The sequence below is a fragment of the Sciurus carolinensis genome, chromosome 13, assembly GCF_902686445.1.
Source record: "Sciurus carolinensis chromosome 13, mSciCar1.2, whole genome shotgun sequence".
Taxonomy (NCBI): domain Eukaryota; kingdom Metazoa; phylum Chordata; class Mammalia; order Rodentia; family Sciuridae; genus Sciurus; species Sciurus carolinensis.
In genome coordinates, this window is record NC_062225.1 from 743624 (window position 1) to 762357 (window position 18734).

Consider the following 18734-nt stretch of genomic DNA (forward strand, 5'->3'; position numbering starts at 1 on the left):
GTGGCCGAGGGTTGTCTGTACTTAGGAGACGGCTCCCCACATCTTGGGAGTATCATACAGCCTGTGGAGGCAGATTTTGGGCAGAACCTGTGACCTGAATTCTATGCTTGTTCCTGTTTTCTAGGTATTTGCAACAAAACTGACCTACCCTCAGCCAGTGACCCCCTGGAACGTTCAGGAACTGAGACAGGCAGTCATCAATGGTCCCAACGTGCACCCGGGAGCCTCCATGGTCATCAATGAAGACGGCAGTCGCACAGCCCTGAGCGCTGTGGATGGGAGCCAGCGCGAAGCTGTGGCCAAACAGCTCCTGACGCCAGCCACTGGAGCACCTAAGCCCCAGGGGACAAAAATTGTGAGTAGTGGGAAAGTTTGATTGGGGTCCAGCCATCTTCCCCATGCTGCCTTTCCCCGGCTACTCAAAGGGTGGTCCCGGGATCAGCAGCACCGCATCCCTGGAGCTCGTGGGAAGCATGTACTCCCTGTGCCGATCAGGAGCTTGGTGGGGCTCAGGCACCTTGGTGGGCTCTGCGGAGAGTTCTGCCTGCTGCAATTCAAGGAGTGCTCTGTGGGAAGGAGTCTTAGCTGCCGCCTCAGTGGTGCCTGCTCACAGTGCTGCCACCGTCCGTGTGCCACTGGAAAGAGTGCGATTGATGAGCCGGGCTGCTGAGGACATCGCACTGTGTCTGCCCAGTAAGAGCCGTCCTGCTTGGGGGGAGTCACTGGTGACCCCCTAGCCAGGACTACGCGCTGGGGACAGCCAGCTCAGTCTTCACCATCTCCGTGGTGTTGAGCAATGCTTCTTCGTGGAGCGACGGTGCTTTCGGGTTCTGTCTTTGAAGACTGGCTGGTGTATTGGCTGAAGATGAGGGCAGGGCTAAGGCTGGGAGGCACCTGGGCAAGAGAGACTGAGCTCTGGTGAGGCCGGACTACAGAAGAGCTGAGGAGGAAGGTTGGGCCCTATTCCTCTGTGAGGTGGGAAACTGGCCTCTTCCCCTGGGCCTCATGAAGGAGAAGGAAATGGCCAGGACAGCCTCGGCTCGCTCCCTGCCCAGCTGCAGAAGTAGGCCTTTGGCCCCAGGCCTGCAGGAGACTGACCTGGGCACTAGGGCCTGCTGAGTTTCACTGAGGTCTTTGTTTAGAGACAAGGAAAGGAAATGCCTTGGGTTTGTCTTGGCAGGGGAGTGCCGGTCCTCTGGGGCGTCTGTTTGGGTTGGCTGGTGCCTGCCAGACTGGCCAGCGTGCCTGCCCAGCTGCGCAGAGTTTGCTAGACCCAGATCCTAGATCCTGCCTGGGCTTTTGGGCCTCAGCCACAGGTCTGGGGTGCTGCTCCCTGGAGAAGCTAGAGGAAGAAGACTTGGCTGTGTGACGCAGTCAGTGGCCAGTGCCCTGGCCCACGCTCATGGGCACCCTGGGCTGAGGTCTCCTTGGCAACGGGGAAGGGAAGGCGGGAAGTCCCCTGGGAGCTGTGACGAGACAGGCTGCTAGGTACTTGAGGACTGCCTTTTGGTGTTCGGGGGTTTCCTCGTGCTTTCCGGAGCTGAGGAAACTGAGGCCAGCTGCCAGGAAGGCGGAGAGCATGAGGAAGCACCTTATTACCTCTAGGCCTCTCTGGAGCTCACCTTCCAGTGCAGCCTCATAAAGTGGATGACATGAGAGGACACAGGCTTGAGGTAGTCTGTTGTTTTCCCTGGCCTGTTGCTGTGACCTAGAGGAGATGCAGGGTAGGAGTGGGTTGTCACTGAGTCACCATGTTCCTCTGGGCTCCTACGGAGGGCCCTTCAGAATGCTTGAGGTGGAGGTGGGCACCATGATGCACACCTATAATCCTAGTGAATTGGGAGGTTGAGGCAGGGGGATTTCAACTTCAAGGCCAGCTTCAGCAACTTAGTGAGGCCCGTTTCCAAAATAAGTAAAAACGGTTGGGGATGTGGCTTAGTGGTAGAGTCCCTAGTTTTTTTGGTTTTTCTTGGCACTGGGGATTGAACCCAGGGGCTCTTGACCATTGAGCCACATCCCCAGCCTTTTATTGTATTTTATTTAGAGACAGGGTCTTGCTGAGTTGCTTAGTGCCTCGCTGAGTTGCGGAGGCTGGGTTTGAACTGGCAATCTTCCTGCCTCAGCCTCCTGAGCCTCTGGGATTACAGGCATGTGCCACTGCACCTGGCTTCATGCAGTTGTTTTCAAGTGTCGTCTACGGTCGTTATTTAGGGAGCCTGGTCGTTAACATGAGGGGTTAGAAGCCTTAGCAGGCGCTGGGGAAGTCAGAAGGCTGACTGGTGGTGGCTTGGGAAGTTGTCTTCAGAGCGTAAATCACGTGTGGTTTTGATCCTCTCGAGTCTGTCTCTGTTTTTCACTCTGCAAGACGTGGAGTTGTGAGGTGTAGCAGTCAGGGTATGGACCTGTGCCTTGCTATCCTTCCCACCGCTGTGGCTCAGGGAGGACCAGGCCCCCTTCCCTGTGTGCACAGAGCACGGTGGGCAGGCCGGGGTTTCAATCGCCCCGGCCTGCTGCTTGCATGCGACCTGCGCCTTTTCTTGCTGGGATGCGTCCCTGCTGGCCTCGCAGGCCCGTGTGTGCAAGCGCCTTCTCGTCGTCCCAGTGTTGGGCAGGCGTGCACGCTGGGACGTTCTGCCCCGCCCGGGCACCGCACTCTAGGCTTTGATGCCGAGGACGCTGCTCTGCATGCAGATAGGCAGCCTTGGTTGGCACCTCTGCTCGTCAGGCTGAAGCAGTGCCTTTCAAGTGGTCTAGTCGTGGTTTTCAAACAGCGTCCCACAAAACTGGCCGTTCATGCTCTTTCTATCTTCTCTGAGGTAGGGCCTCACTGCATCGCCCAGAGAGGTCTTAGACTCGAGCCCTTGATCTGCCGACTAGCTGGGACTGCAGGAACCATTTTACTGATTTTTCAAATGCAGAAAATGTTTGCAGGGGCATCTACCTGGGAATCAAGAACGCTGTCTTCCAGTCCTGGCTGTGCATGGCGAAGTTGGGCTAATTGTTCTAGAATGTGGAACCACCTTTAGAATAACACTCACATGCAGCCGTGCGGGGATTTCAGAGGACTACCGAACTCTTTCAGACCTGGGGATTTTGTGGTTCCATGCAGGAGTTCAGCCTTCAGGAATTGTGTTTGTTACTTTTTTAAGATGGATTCTCAGAGGAATGCAGGACTCTAGAAAGGGTGTGTGTCCCTGAAGAAGCAACAGCTACTAGACAGAGACTTGTGGCCTCACCTGTTCCTTGTGCCTCTGAGCACAGAGACAGGACTGGGGCTCAGCAGGGCTGGGACCAGTAAGCCAGAGCATTTCCCAGATATCCAGGGCTCTGCACCTTGCATTTAGGTACCTGGCACCTGCGGCAGGCAGCCCACTGGGCCCGAGGTGAGATGGGCCCCGAGGAGCAGGGAGGATGCATGGCTCCCCCGGCCCACCTGCTCTCTGCCCTGCCCCAGGTGTGCCGGCACGTGAGGAATGGGGACGTTCTCCTGCTGAACCGACAGCCCACCCTGCACAGGCCCTCCATTCAGGCCCACCACGCCCGCATCCTGCCGGGAGAGAAAGTCCTGCGGCTCCACTACGCCAACTGCAAGGCCTACAACGCCGACTTCGACGGGGACGAGATGAACGCCCACTTCCCCCAGAGCGAGCTAGGCCGGGCCGAGGCCCATGTCCTGGCCTGCACTGATCAGCAGTACCTGGTTCCCAAGGTAGGACTGGCCTCGAGGCCCTTCCCGAGTCACTGCCAGCAAGATGTGGCACTTTGGACCTGGGCCCCATGGGCAGCTCCAGGGCAGGGGCACACAGAACAGAGGGTCCTGGGTTCTTCCAGGGGGGTTCTCAGCCCTCCAGTTGCCTAAAGTAGGGAAAGGGTCTTAAAACGTAAGTCAGGAGAGAAACTGAGATTTCTAAGTGTCTGGCCATCCCAGAAAGCCAAGTCCAGTAGCTAGGTAGAAGGTCTTGTGTAGCAGACTGGTCTGGATTCTGCGACCTGCGGGCCCCTGGCAGGCATGGGCATCTGAAACGTGGTGGCACGGGTGACTTGGACCCTTTGAGTTCTGACAAGCATGAGTTTTTAGAGGCGACTTCACCCCAAGGGACTGGGCGAGTTCCCCTGGAGCCCTTGAGGGCATCTTCTGTGCTTCAAGGGCAGTCCCCTGGAGTCACAGCTCCCAGACAGACGTGGGAAGGAGGTGACCTCACCTGGCCATCCAGCTGGCTTACTGCAGGGTCCAGGAGTGCTCATGGGAGGTGCAGAGGAGACGAGCTGGATGCAGGAGAAGGGGTGGGGTTCTCCACGTGCCCAGAGGGCAGAGGCCTCATCAGGCACCGGCCACTGAGGTCACGGCAGACCCCAGTTACGCATCACTGCCTCGGGTTGGGGAGGACTTGAGAGAGTTGGGAGTAACGATACAACGCAGGGACCCGCCTTCGGGGCAGCACTGCCGAGTGCCGGCCTCTCACTCCACCTCCCGCAGCCAGGAGAGTCGGTGCCACTCGACCTAGGACCCCAGGAGGAGGAGGGAGAGGGAGCCTGGGCTGCGGGCAGAGGCCCAGGCCCTCGGGCACCTGCCCCCTGGGAGCTGCTTCTCCCGCAGATGGCCAGGAGCCCCAGGTCCCACCTCAATGCTGCGGCTTCACGCAGGACCCAGCTGAGTTTTGCTTTCCCTCTCTGCCCACCTTTGAGTGGAGGGAGGAGAGGCAGGAAGGTGCTGAGGGTCAGCTCAGTTTGCTGAGAAGCTGGAGCTAATGTGGAAACGAGCCGTTCCTTCCTGTCAGTAGCAGCCATAGGGTGGCCACAGCGGTGGCAGCAAGAAGCTGTGCATTGCCGACAGGCCGTGGGCCTCAGCCGCCTTGGGCCTTTGCACACTTTCCCTGCCAGCATCTCCACGCCTCACGAGGTGGGGCGCCAAGAGAGAAGCTCACCGGCCAGTGAAGAGGTCAGGACTCCAGTCCACTGCCCTTGTGCTGGCTGCACCCGAGCTTATCCCCTGCTGACAGCTGCGACCGGGCGAAGGCACAGAGCAGACGTGGCCCCTGGGGCTGCCGCAGCTCCGACTGGCAGTCCCATTTCATCCCAGGGTCTCTGCTGGGGAGTCGCAGGTGACTCTTTGCTGACGGAGACCCGTGGCCATCGCTACGTGGGGACTTGGTGTTCTGCAGCTCTGAGACCAGCGTACTGCAGTGTCTGCTCGATCCTAACTGAGCAAGGTGCAGAGCAGAGGAAGCTTCCTCTCACCTGTGTTCTCAGAGGGCAGGCTCCTCACCTGCTCGTGCCTGTGAGAGAACCCAGGCCATGAAGCTCGTCAGAAAGTTGATGTCCTGGTCCCGCGCAGCTGGCTTAATGAGGTCTTGTGGTGTCTGGCGCAGCCGCCACCCACCCTTACCCAAGCCGCTCACCTCTGCCAATGCACCAGCCCTCCACACCCACCATGCCACCCTTCAGCAGCTGGAAGGAAGGTGGGGCCTGGTGGACAGCAGAGGTTCCCATGACCCCATGAAAGAGCAGGGAGTGGGACTGACTGGCCAGAATCCCAGCATGAAAACTGGGAGCGCTGTGAACAGCATGGTGTGCTGGTAGCCGGGGGAGGGGTCTGAAGAGACCACGGCTGCAGGTCGCAGTGGCACGTTGGTCAGCGTCAGGAGTGGGGCGTCAGGCAGGCCCAGACTGGGGCTGGAGGGGCGGGAGTTGGTGGTCGGGCTCCCGAGAGAGCGGGGCAGAGCCCGTCATCACCGTGGCAGGAACACGCTGCGGGAGGGGCTCTCCGTCCAGGGAGCGCGTCCGGGCCTCTTCCACAGGCAGCTAGTCAGAGTGTTGGATTGGCTAGGATCACCCCATGGTTCGTAGTCAATGTGCTTGTGCTCATAAAAAAAGGGAGAGAGAATTAATTTCTTAAAGAGGAAAACTTGGAGAAGACTTGAGAGTTCTGTTCACTTTGTTTCTTTTGTCAGAAAACAAGCTTTTGATGCTTGATAACAAAATTCACTGGTTAGTATAACTACCAAGAGGTGGAATCCTCATTTTTGCTGAAGGTTATAAAAATTCAACAAGTCTGTGGTGACAAGGTCCTAAGATGACAAGTGGTAGTTTGATGAAACTAAGGAAGCTGATTTATTTTGGTCTTTTTTTCTCACGGTACCAGGGATCCAACCCAGAGCTCACGAGTGCCTGGTGGTTTTGCTCATTTTTACTGGTGTTTTTTCTTTTTCATTTATTTATTTTAGTTGTCGACGGACCTTGTTTTATCCATTTCTTTATATGTGGTGCTGCGAATCGAATCCGGTGCCTCGCACCTGTGAGGCAAGCGCCCCACCCCTGGGCCAGAACCCCAGCCCCTTATTGGTGTTTCTCGAGTTCCCTTTTTCCATCTTGAAGTTCTCGTCCTTAACTAATAGTACCAGATGGAAGTATGTTTTATTGTTGTCTGTATGTATCAGGCAGACTTTCAGGGTGTCTTTGTAAAAGTGAGAGGCGAATGGGACTTTGGCCATTCTTTTTCCAAGAAAACAACTGGACTTTGTTTATCTGGGTTTTTAGAGCATTATAATTAAACATAGCATTGGGTTCACTTTGAGAGAACCCTGCCCCTCCCTCCCCTGCTCTGTCCCCACCTCCACTGACCGGCTTCCACTCGTATTTCCCTGTTTGAGCGGCGTCTTCCACACACACATGCAGGTGGCATTCCTTGGTTACCTTTGCACGTGTGTGTTGGTTTCACCCCAGGTCCCCCGTCCTCCTGCTCCCTGTCTTCATGACACCCATCTCCTCTCCTGCCTCCGCTCCCCCATACTTCGCTCTGGCTTCCGCAGATGAGAGGCGACGCTTGGCTCCTGACTTCCTGCGTCTGGCTGCTTGGCTTAGTGTTGCCGGCATGTGCCACCATTTCGTGGAGAGTAACATTCCCCTTCTGATTGCTTGTGCCTTTTGAGGGCCAGCACTCTGTAGAGAGGTGGGTTTTTTGTTTTTGGTGCCAGGGATTAAACCCAGGAGCCCAGCCCTTCTTATATTTTATTTTGAGGCAGCTTCTTGCTGAGTTGCTTAGGGCCTCCATAGGTTGCTGAGACTGACTTTGAACTGGTGACCCTCCTGCCTCAGCGTCCTGATCTGCTGGACTTACAGGCGTGCACCACAGCACCCAGCTCTGTGGAAAGTTTTTAAACAAGTCTTCCTGACTTTTCTCTAGAAAATTCAAGATACAAAATACCCTACTTCCTAAACATTCTGACCAGAGACATCAATCTTAATGTCATTTTGCTGTGGTGTTAAGTGGAACAGGATTGCTGAGAACTCTCTGGAGTTTTGATTCAGAAATGTTTTTCCCTCTGTGCTAGAGCAGGAACCCAGGGGTTCACATGTGTTAGGCAAGCGTCCACCACTGACCTGCATCCTCGACCCTTTTCATCTTTTATTTTGATACAGGGCCTCATCAAGCTGCTGAGGCTGACCTCAGTCTTGCAATCCTCCTGCTTAAGCCTCCCAAGTCGCTGGGATTATAGGCGCATGCCACCGTATCCGTCTTTAATTTCATATTGAGACAGGTCTCTAAGTTGTCCAGTCTGACCTTGAACTTGTGGTATTTCTACCTCAACCTCACAGGTTTCTGGGATTCCAGGCGTGATCAACACACAGCTTCAGAGATGTTCTTGCTAATCCTAGATGAGATTTAAGAAACTCAGAATTATATGTAGACCTTTAGCAATAGCTGTAATCTGCATACCTCCCGAGAATTTGTGATTGTTGTATGGAAAGCCCTTTGAGTGATTTTCTAGTCATGTAAGAGTGGACAGACAGAGGCACTATAGTCATGTCCCACACGTAGCTCGTGATTATGTTCCCTAAAGGAAAAAAACAAGGAAGTCTGCGTCTGCCCCGAAGGACTGCAGATAAGTCCGATGCCTAAGACGCGCCTGGGTGTCCCCACACCCGACAGGCTGTCTTTGGCGCAGAGGTGGAGTGAAGCTCCCCTCGGCTGGCCCGTGGGCCTTCAGGGAAGGACCGTGAGCCCGGACCGCACCTTACTTCCCTGGTGGCTCTTCTACGGGACGAGTGCAGGGATTGACGGAGGCCAGCCTTTGACCTGGTGTGCCAGTTCTGTTCCTGTGGCTCCTCCATGGGCGAATCTGAGCTCCTTCAGCTGCAGTCACCAGTGTGGCCATGACACTCGGATCTAATGAATGATCAGATGAGAAGTCTTCACAGCGAAGCCCAGGTCTTCTCAGGTTCCTGTCCTCGTGGAGAAGTTTGTGGAGACTGCCTCTTCTAACAAGCCCAGGGAGTCTGACCTGAGCGTGCCTTCTGTGGTCATGAACACAGGCCTGACAGACACAGCCCGGGCCGCCGGGACTCACAAACACCGCGAGGCGAAGGTGCCCTTACGCTGAGGTCTCGTAAGGCCCTCGTTGGGCCCACCCTGAACCACGTGCAGCACCGTGGACAGTCAAGACCCTCTGACCCCTGCTTCTCTGCATGGCGACCCCAGCCACCCTGCAGCGCCCCCTTCTGCCCGTCCTCGTGGTGACCCGTCCTCTAATTGTCTTCCTGCCCGTAGGCTGCTCAGTGGTCACGTACTTCCTGTCTGGCTCTTCCGTATCATGCCTGAATGTCCGTTGGGTCCCTGGAGTAGCCCATGGGCCTGCGTGGGTGCAGTAGCTTCTCAACAAACACTTGTTGAATGGACGGCTAATTTGTAGGAGAACCAGGCCAGAAATGTGAAAAATACTGAAGCATAAAACCAAAGTATGAAAACAGGAATGCGCTGATACCACCAGACCGACTTCATGCATAAGTGCCAAAACTGCATGGCAACTAGACCCAGATGGGGCCAGGCCCAGAGGCCTGGGGAGCTGGGTGCACAGCAGTCTTCACGTAGGACAGTGGCCCCATGCCACAGCAGGAGCCCTCGGAGGCTGTGCTCAGGGCATGAGCTGGACAGGAGGGCCTGTGGGCTCTGTCCAGACTGGGAACCCCCCCTTGGCGTGGAACCCATCCTTGTCCTTGTGTGTTCGCAGGATGGACAGCCCTTGGCAGGGCTGATCCAGGACCACATGGTTTCAGGCGTGAACATGACCACCCGAGGCTGCTTCTTCACCCGGGAGCAGTACGTGGAGTTGCTGTACCGAGGGCTCACTGACAAAGCAGGGCGCGTGAAGCTCCTTCCTCCGGCCATCCTGAAGCCCTTTGCACTCTGGACAGGGAAGCAGGTGAGTGGGGGAAGCAGTGTGGGGAAGGACAGCCCCTCGTGGGAAAGGCGCCCTCCCAGAACAGGCAGGGACGTGCTGATCAGGAGCCACCTGAGACCGGGGTTCCACTCAGGGGTGGAGCGCTGGCCTCGCACGCAGCAGGCCCCAGCATACACCCCCGCATCGCAGACACACAGCAGAACCCCAAATTAGTCTGCTTTTCTGTTCGTTTGAGGTCCATCGACCTGTGGTTTCTGTCCTTGGTTTCTGTCCTTTGTTTCTGAACTGCTGTTGGTGTCCTCGTGATCCAAACATGATAGTGTTAGCTATGTGCTGCTGGCAACAATAGTGAGGTTTGTTGGGAAGTCATGGCAGCTTTGCTGATCCCATTGGATGCTTCATCTGATTGGATTCCCAGAACCAACTGCAATGGGTGGCCTGCTGGAGGGAGATAAGAATCTGAGGCTTAGTAAGTTAAATCACATGCCCCAGGCCTCGGTGACAGGACTGAGCCTCGTCCCAGACTTGCCAGGACTTGCCAGCTCCGGAGCGTCACACTGTACCTCCCTGGAGGTCACTGAGTCTCCTGGGCATGACGTTTGGGTGTGCCCTCCACTCTCGGGGCCTTTGGCTTCAGCCACTGGGCACCTCTGGCTCACCCACGTGTGCCTGGGTTCCTTCTCTGTAGAAAGGCTGTGGAGGGTGCTCTCAGGCCCCTCCTGCTCTCCAGGTCTTTGTCTGGGGACATGGGATCCCAGTTGGTGAGGTTCATCCTGGATGAACGTCACTTGGTCCTTGTTTTATGTTCTGTTGAATTCGGTTTGCTGCTGTTTAGTTCAGAGCTTGCTTTTATTGTGCTGTTCTAGTCCCCCCACCCTCTTCCCTTGGTGGATCTGGGGTTGATTGACAGCTGAATTTTATGTAATTTCTATTGTCCCTGCATAAGTTTCTTTTTCCTGTAGAAAATAGCATAGAGGGGTAGCAACTGCACTGCTGATGTACCTTAATTAGCAACAAGTTAACCCTAGGTCAGACCCCTGGGCTATTGTGCAAGCCCAAGACTAGGGCCTCTCCCCTCCTGGTCTTGATTCTGGTCATCTGGCTTCCTCACTTTAAGCACAGGAAGAGGCGTCAGATGGAGTGTTGGGAGGGCCCTGGGTGGAGCTAGGAGCCCCGAGTGGTGGTCTCCCCTTCCCCACCTCCTACCGGACGATGGGAGTTAGTCTTTAGAAAGGATGAGTTTGGGCAGCATATGCCTTCTCCCCGGCCTCAGGCCTCCCCAGCCTCCAGAACCAGAAGGAAATGAATTCCTGTTCTTTATAGATTACTCTGCCTGTGCTGTGTTGTAGGAGCACTGAATGGAGCAAGACATAAATAAGGGGCTCTTCGGGCTTCTGTCTCTTCTTGAGTAAGCTTTAGTAGTTGTTTTCAAGGATCTGTGTATCCCATCAAGTTGTTGATTCATAGGCATAAAGTTGGTCACGGTTTTTTATTACCCTTTTCTGTCTGTGGCGTGTGTACCAGTATCGTCTCTCTCATTCCCAACAGTGATGATGTATGTCTTTCTTTTTTCCTGATGTGTTTGCCTGGGGTCATCCGTTTTATTGCTTTAAAAGAACCAGTTTTTAGTTTCATTGATATTCTCTGGTCTTCTGTTTCCTAGTTCATTGATTTTACTCTGGTCTTCATTAACTTTCTTTTTTGCTTTGGGTTTAATCTGCTCTTTTTCTAGTTACTTCAGGTTGAAACTGAAGTCATTGATTTAAGACCCTTTTTCTAACTAAAGACATTTTGTGTATACATTTTCTCCTTTTGTTCTGCTTAAGAGGCATTTCACAAATTGTTAGGTTTTTTAATTTATCCACTTCAGAACACTTTCTAATTTCCCTTTGAATTTTTTGTTTGACCCATGAATTATTTGTAAGTACCTTACTTTGTTTTCAAATATTTAAGGACTTTCCGTATATCTCGGTTACTGAGTTCCAGTTCAATTCCTTTGTGGCCAAAGACCATACTTGGGATGACTTGAATCCTTTTAGATTTATTGAGACTGGACTCAAGGGGTTGAAAGAGGTCTGTCTTGGTACACAGTCGAGTTTACTGTGTGCTTGTTGATGGTGTCCTCCCTCGCCTGGTGTCCAGTGTCTTGAAAACTGTTGCATATTCACATTGCTGCTGCTGCTATTTCTGGGGAGGGTAAATTGGGTCACATTGCTCTGTCCTGACCAGTAACAGAAGCTGATTTAGCAGAATGGATGAGGAATTTTGCAGTTTAAAGATTTTTGTACAGTTCAACCTTTTCAGGACTTGGTAAATATTTTCTGTAAGGATCAGGCAGTACTTCTGTGGCCTTGCTGGCCACGGTCTAGGTTGCAGCTACTCAGGTCTGCCGCTGAGTCGTAAGGAAACTGAAGGACATGGCTGCAACCCAGCTCTGCTCTGTTTGCAGAAGTAGCTCATGGGTCGGAGCTGGCCTGAAGGCCATCGTTTGTGACTCCTGACCAGTTTGCCATTTGTGTGTGTTCCTCTGTTTTGTGTCTTTATTTTATAAGCCATCTGTATCTTGGAAGTCAGTGGATTTTTATGTAATTGTTGTCCTGAATTTAGTAGTATTTAGTTTAAAAATTAAGTAGTGTTTTCAAAATAGAACCAGTCGACAGAGAATACCTGTCTACGCCCACAGGTGCATTCGTTCCTTGTGACCATGAGTCTAGCCTAAGATGTCATCCAGAATGTGGAAAAGTTGCTGGGAAGAAGCCAATCACTCAGCATCGGGTCGAGTGAAGTACGGCACACCCACTTGCTGAGATGTTAGGTAGCTGCTACAAATCAGTGGTTTCTGAGAAGCGCCGTGGCGTGGTTTGAGGGAAGCAGCCGGCAGGACAGCCTGTTTGTGTGCACAGGACAGCAGAAGGAAAGTGCGGCCTGCGGAGGGCGGAGCAGGAGTGCTTTTGCCCGTGTTAGGGATCGCCTCTCTGTTTTTTAATATTTCTGGGTTCCGATGGTCACTTGTAGCAAAATTAGAAAACAGACTCAGGCTTTGTTCCGGCGCAGACTTTCTTCTGCTTTTCAGAGCCTCCTAGGTGGACGGACAGAGGTGTTGCAGCTGTTTCTTTGCAGGTGGGTGAGCAGGGCAAGAGCGTCTGGGCCTGGCCCCATGGGTCTGCGGAGTTAGGAAAGGAGAACTGGGTTTATTCTGCAGCCCCTGAAAAAGAAACCTCGGGCTCTTTCCCATTTGGTACAGCCCCACATGCTGCTGCTGCTTACAGGTCAGAGGTCCCCATCATTTGTTAAAAGAGCCCGCAGAGTCTGGGCGTGGTGGCCCGTAACCCTGTAACCAGCAGGAAGATGACAAGTCCGAGACCCTGGGCAACTGGGCAAGACCTGCCTCCCAATAAGACTGGCAGGAATGTAGAGGTAGCTCGGTGGCACTGTTACTGCACCCGGGCTGTTCCCAGTACCAGAACGGGAAGAAGGAGGAAGGAGCATTTGTAGTACTGCAGCCCTCCAGCAGGAGCTAGATAAAAGTGCAGTGGACCCTCGCTGGCCTTGGGTGAGAGTCACGGCCCCTTGGGGCTCCCCCAAGGCAGCCCGCAGAGCTATGCAGGCACAGCAGGTCCTCCCTCTGGCCACTCCTGTCGTCACGCACAGCAGGACGTCGGTGTCCCACGTGGGAATGTGCCACCCGCACCGTGCATCTTACTGTGGGGGACGTCTGGGGTGTCTTCAGCTGGCCCTTCTGACAGCTCCCACGGGAATCACTGTGTGCGTCCAGTTGAGCACATGTTGGGTCAAAGGCAGGCCAGGGAATGCAGCTGCTGCGTCTGAGGCGCCCCGCTTCAGCAGGCCACGAGACTCCCGGGCCCTTCTGCAGAACTCGGCTGGACTGCTGGGGGCTCGGGGGCTTGGGGGCTTGACCTCTTGATTAGCCACTGGACGGGGATCATGGCGTCTTCTTGTTTCTCCACGTGCTTCGAGGCCGTTTGGTTGTCATCTTTTGTGACGTGCCTATTTTCTGTTCTAGCTCATTGTTTTACTGTGGGTACAAGGTTTGTTGTCTTTGCTTTGTGGGGGTTTTGGTGGTAGAGGTTGAACTGAGGCCCTCTTACTTGCTAAGCCTGCACCCTGCCACTGAGCTGTACCCCAGACCCAGGGAAGAGATTTTAAAATACGCTACAGGGCTTGCAAGTACCTCCTGGATGCTAACTTTTCGCCTCACTCTGTTCTCTGGTGACGAGTCCTGATGGACGTCCACCAGTCCCTGACCTTTGCCTCCGTGGCTGCCTGCCTCTGCACAGTCATCTGGTGGCCTCGCTCAGCTCTGAAGGGAGGCAGCGTGGAGATCAGTTTCCCCCAGTGGGTGATTCAGTTGTTGAAAAGTCCATCAGCTGCTTTGCAGTGTCTCCTCGTCATGGCCTGAGCAGTGGCTCAGGTTCTATCCCAGGACTCCTCCTGTCCCGCTGGCCCTGTCTGTTCCCAGTACCATGCTGCCTCTGTCACTGCAGCTTGACATCACATCTGAATAAACGGACGTCACCGGCTTGCTCTTCAGCACCGTCTTGGCATTTCCATGCACGTCTCAGCTTGTGAGTTCACACGCGCGCACCTGCTAGGGTTTTGCATTTGTGCTGTGGTTTGAATGTGAACAAAGGCTGGGTGTTGAAGCTTGGTGCCCTAGGTGGTGGTGTCAGGAAATGCTGTCAGTGCCAGCTGCCACCTCCCAGCACCCACCAGCCCTGGCACCTCGTGCAGCGTGCTCTTGGGCCTTTCTCAAGCTGACCTGTGGTTGTCCCCGAGTGCACCTGCCTCCCCCGGTGCCCTGTGTGGAGCAGCTGCTGAACTAGTGCCTTCTTGGCCTCCCGTCAACAACTGCCTGCCGGGTGGGTGACCTGCGTGCAGACCCAGCGGGCAGGGGAGGGCTCCTGGCCTCCCAGTTCTGTCATTCATTCGGCCAGACCGCGGCTCTGGTCTTCCACTCTGTGACACACCAGTCAGGGTGTGCCTTGGGTCACCACAGTCACCCCACAGCAGGAGCTCCTGCACACGAGGACCCTCGCACCCTGAGCAGCCGCTCTGAGGTGTCGCCTCAGCCAGGGGCCCTGTGTTCTCTGAGGCTCCCCTGTTGCCTCCACGGCCAGAACCGGATAGTCCCAGAGGCGTTCACATCGGAGGCTTGCGCCTCTCCAACCAGATGCACGTCCCACACTAGTCACCAGGACTAGCGCCCACCGCAGTGGCGGAGGGAGGTGTCTGGGGAGTGGCTCAGTGCTCCCTGGGCGGAGGTGGCCCGGAGCCGCGCACAAGGTCCTGGTGGGAAGCATGTCCGAGCGCTCTGGAGGTCCGGGCTGCCTTGGTCCCGGGGTTCCCAGCCTCCGGAAGGCATGGAGCGCATTTCCGTTGCTCAGGAGCCTGGCTGTTGAGGGCATCTTGTTGGAGCAGTCCCCCTGGCCGAGGCACAGCGTGTCGCTCCTCGGCCTCAAACCTGCGGCGCTTTTCCTTCTCACTAAGCGACAGCTCTCGCCCTTCTGCTGAGGCCTCCCTGACCCCCTGGCTCACCTCGGCTGCTGCGCTCTGCTTGCCTGTCCTCCTCATGCCCTGGCAGGGCGGGCCTGTCCATCTGGCTCTTCTCCGTGCCTGGCCCTGGAGAGTGCTCAGCGCGTGACTTGCCTGGAGCCTGCGGCCGAGCCCTGTGCCCCGCAGCTGTTCCTCTGGGATGCGGGCTCCTGTGGGCGCTGCCCAGCACCAGGCTTTGCAGCCCTGCCCTCCTTGGTGCCTGCAGAGCGCTCTGTGAGGAGGATGCTCTGGGCCCAGGCAGGAGTCACTCAACCCGCCACCCCCTCGGCGACCCACGTCCTCAGGCCTGCTTCTCCCTCCCTCACACTTGGATTTTCCTGTTCAGGAGTTGGGTTCAAGTCCTGGGGCTGTCTGTGTCAAGGTGAACTCTGAGCAGAGCCTTCTTTTAATTTATTTTTATTGTAAACGAATGGGATACATGTCGTTTCTGTTTGTACATGGAGTAACAGCATACCATGTGCGTAATCATACATTTACATAGGGTAATGATGTTGATTCATTCTGTTACTTTTTCATTCCCCCCCACCCCTCCCACCCCTCTTTTTTTTCGATATAGTCCCTCCTTCCTCCGTTCTTGCCCCTCTCCCACCCCCCATTATGTGTCATCATCCGCTAATCAGCAATATCGTTCGTCCTTTGGTTTTTTGAGATTGGCTTATCTCACTTAGCATGATATTCTCCAGTTTCATCCATTTGCCTGCAAATGCCATAATTTTATTATTCTTTATAGCTGAGTAATATTCCATTTTATATATATATACACCACAGTTTCTTTATCCATTCATCAATTGAAGGACATCTAGGTTGGTTCCACAATCTGGCTATTGTGAACTGAGCAGCTATGAACATTGATGTGGCTGCATCTCTGTAGTATGCTGATTTTAAGTCCTTTGGTTATAGGCCAAGGAGTGGGATAGCTGGGTCAAATGGTGGGTCCATTCCAAGCTTTCTGAGGAATCTCCACACTGCTTTCCAGAGTGGCTGCACTAATTTACAACCCCACCAGCAATGTATTGAGTGTACCTTTTTCCCCACGTCCTCGCCAACACCTGTTGTTGCTTGTATTCTTGATAATCGCCATTCTAATTGGGATGAGATGGAATCTTAGGGTGGTTTTGATTGGCATTTCTCTTATTACTAGAGATGTTGAACATTTTTTCATATGTCTGTTGATTGCTTGTAGATCTTCTGTGAAGTGTCTGTTCATTTCCTTAGCCCATTTGTTGATTGGATTATTTGTATTCTTGGTGTAGAGTTTTTTGAGTTCTTTATATATTCTGGAAATTAGTGATCTATCTGAAGTATGAGTGGCAAAAATTTTCTCCCACTCTGTAGGCTCTCTTTTCGTATTGCTGATAGTTTCCTTTGCTGAGAGAAAGCTTTTTGGTTTGAATCTATCCCAGTTATTGATTCTTGCTTTAATTTCTTGTGCTATGGGAGTCCTGTTAAGGAAGTCTGATCCTAAGCCAACATGTTGAAGATTTGGACCTACTTTTTCTTCTATAAAATGAAGGATCTCTGGTCTGATTCTGAGGTCCTTGATCCATTTTGAGTTGAGTTTTGAGCAGGGTGAGAGATAGGGGTTTAGTTTCATTCTACTGCTTATGGATTTCCAGTTTTCCCAGCACCGTTTGTTGAAGAGGCTATCTTTTCTCCATTGCATATTTTTAGCCCCTTTGTCTAGTATGAGAAAATTGTATTTATTTGGGTTTGTGTCCATGTCCTCTATTCTATACCATTGATCTACTGTTTATTTTGGTACCAATACCTTGCCGTTTTTGTTACTATTGCTTTGTAGTATAGTTGAAGTTCTGGTATTGTAATACCCGCTGCTTCACTCTTCCTGCTAAGGTTTGCTTTAGCTATTCTGGGTTTCTTATTCTTCCAGATGAATTTCATGATTGCTTGCTCTATTTCTGTAAGGTACATCATTGGGATTTTAATTGGAATTGCATTGAATCTGTATAGCACTTTTGGTAGTATGGCCATTTTGACAATATCAATTCTGCCTATCCAAGAACATGGGAGATCTTTCCATCTTCTAAGGTCTTCCTCAATTTCTTTCTTCAGTGTTTTGAAGTTTTCATTGTAGAGATCTTTTACCTCTTTGGTTAGATTGATGCCCAAGTATTTTATTTTTTTTGAGGCTATTGCAAATGCAGTTGTTTTCCTCATTTCCCTTTCAGCTGTTTCATCACTTGCGTATAAAAATGCTTTAGATTTATGCGTGTTGATTTTATAGCCTGCTATTTTGCTGAATTCATTGATGAGATCTAAAAGTTTTCTGGAGGAGTTTTTGGTATCCTCTAAATGTAGAATCATGTCATCAGCAAACAGTGACAGCTTAAGTTTCTCTTTTCCTATTTGTTTCCCTCTAATTTCTTTAGTCTGTCTAATTGCTCTGGCTAGTATTTCAAGAATGATGTTGAATAGAAGTGGTGAAAGAGGACATCCCTGTCTTGTTCCTGTTTTTAAAGGGAATGGTTTCAGTTTTTCTCCATTAAGAATGATGTTGGCCATGGGCTTAGCAAAAATAGCCTTTACAATGTTCAGGTATGTTCCTGCTATCCCTATTTTTTCTAGTGTTTTGAGCATGAAGGGTGTTGTATTTTGTCAAACACTTTTCTGCGTCAATTGAAATAACCATATGATTCTTATCCTTAAGTCTATTGACATGATGGATTACGTTTATTGATTTACAGATGTTAAACCATCCTTGCATTCCAGGGATGAACCCCCACTTGATTGTGATGCACAATTTTCTTATTATGTTTTTGGATACGGTTTGCCAGTATTTTCTTAAGGATTTTTGCATCTATATTCATCAAAAAATATTGGTCTAAAATTTTCTTTCCTTGATGTGTCTTTGCCTGGTTTGGGTATGAGGGTGAGACTAGCTTCATAGAATGAGTTTGGTAGGGTACCCTCCTTTTCTATTTCCTGGAATACTTTGAGACGTATTGGAATGAGTTCTTCTTTGAAGACCTTGTAGAACTCGGCTGAGAATCCTTCTGGTCCTGGGCTTTTCTTGGATGGTAGGTTTTTGATGGCTTCTTCTATTTCATTGCTTGATTCATTAAATTGTGTATGTCCTCCTGGTTCAGTTTGGGAGGAGCATATGTCTCTAGAAATTTGTCAATGTCTTCAGTAGTTTCTATTTTGTTGGAATATAGGTTTTCAAAGTAGCTTCTCATTATGTTATATATCTCAGTGGTGTCTGTCGTGATATTTCCTTTTTCATCACGAATTATAGTAATTTGAGTTTTCTCTCTTCTCTTTGTTAGTGTAGCTAAGGGTTTGTCTATTTTGTTTACTTTTTCAAAGAACCAACTTTTTTGTCAATTTTTTGAATTGTTTCTTTTGTTTCAATTTCATTGATTTCAGCTCTGATTTTAATTATTTCCTTCTTCTACTACTTTTGCTGTTATTCTATTCTTCTCTTTCTGGGGCTTTGAGCTGTAATGTTAAGTCATTTAGTTGGCTTTTCATTCTTTTCTGGAATGCACTCCATGCAATAAATTTTCCTCTTAGTACCATTTTCATAGTGTCCCAAAGATTTTGATATGTTGTATTGACCTCTAAGAATTTTTTTATCTCCTCCCTGATGTTTTTTGTTATCCATGTTTCATTCAATAGTATATTATTTAGTCTCCAAGTGTTGGAGTAATTTCCCTTTTTTATTTTGTCATTGATCTCTACCCTCATTCCATTATGATCTGATAGAACACAAGGCAGTATCTCTATTTTTTTGCATTTCCTAAGGGCTGCTTTGTGGCATAACATGGTCTATTTTCAAGAAGGTTCCATGTGCTGCTGAGAAGAAAGTGAATCCGCTTGTTGATGGGTGGAATATTCTATATATTTCTATTAAGTCTAGGTTATTGATTGTGTCATTGAGTTCTATGGTTTCTTTCTTTGGTTTTTGTTTGGAAGATCTGTCCAGTGCTGACAGCAGTATGTTAAAGTTACCCAGAATTATTG

At 51.6% G+C, this 18734-nt stretch overlaps 1 protein-coding gene across 1 annotated transcript in view; it reads left to right on the plus strand.

The window, feature by feature from the left end:
- Polr1a (RNA polymerase I subunit A) overlaps positions 1-18734 on the plus strand; it is a 59165-nt gene that overhangs the window by 16999 nt on the left and 23432 nt on the right. The window contains exons 12-14 of the mRNA XM_047522803.1: positions 125-355; positions 3455-3709; positions 9009-9200. Coding sequence (XP_047378759.1) covers positions 125-355; positions 3455-3709; positions 9009-9200 — 678 coding nt within the window. The remainder of the gene's footprint in view (positions 1-124; positions 356-3454; positions 3710-9008; positions 9201-18734) is intronic.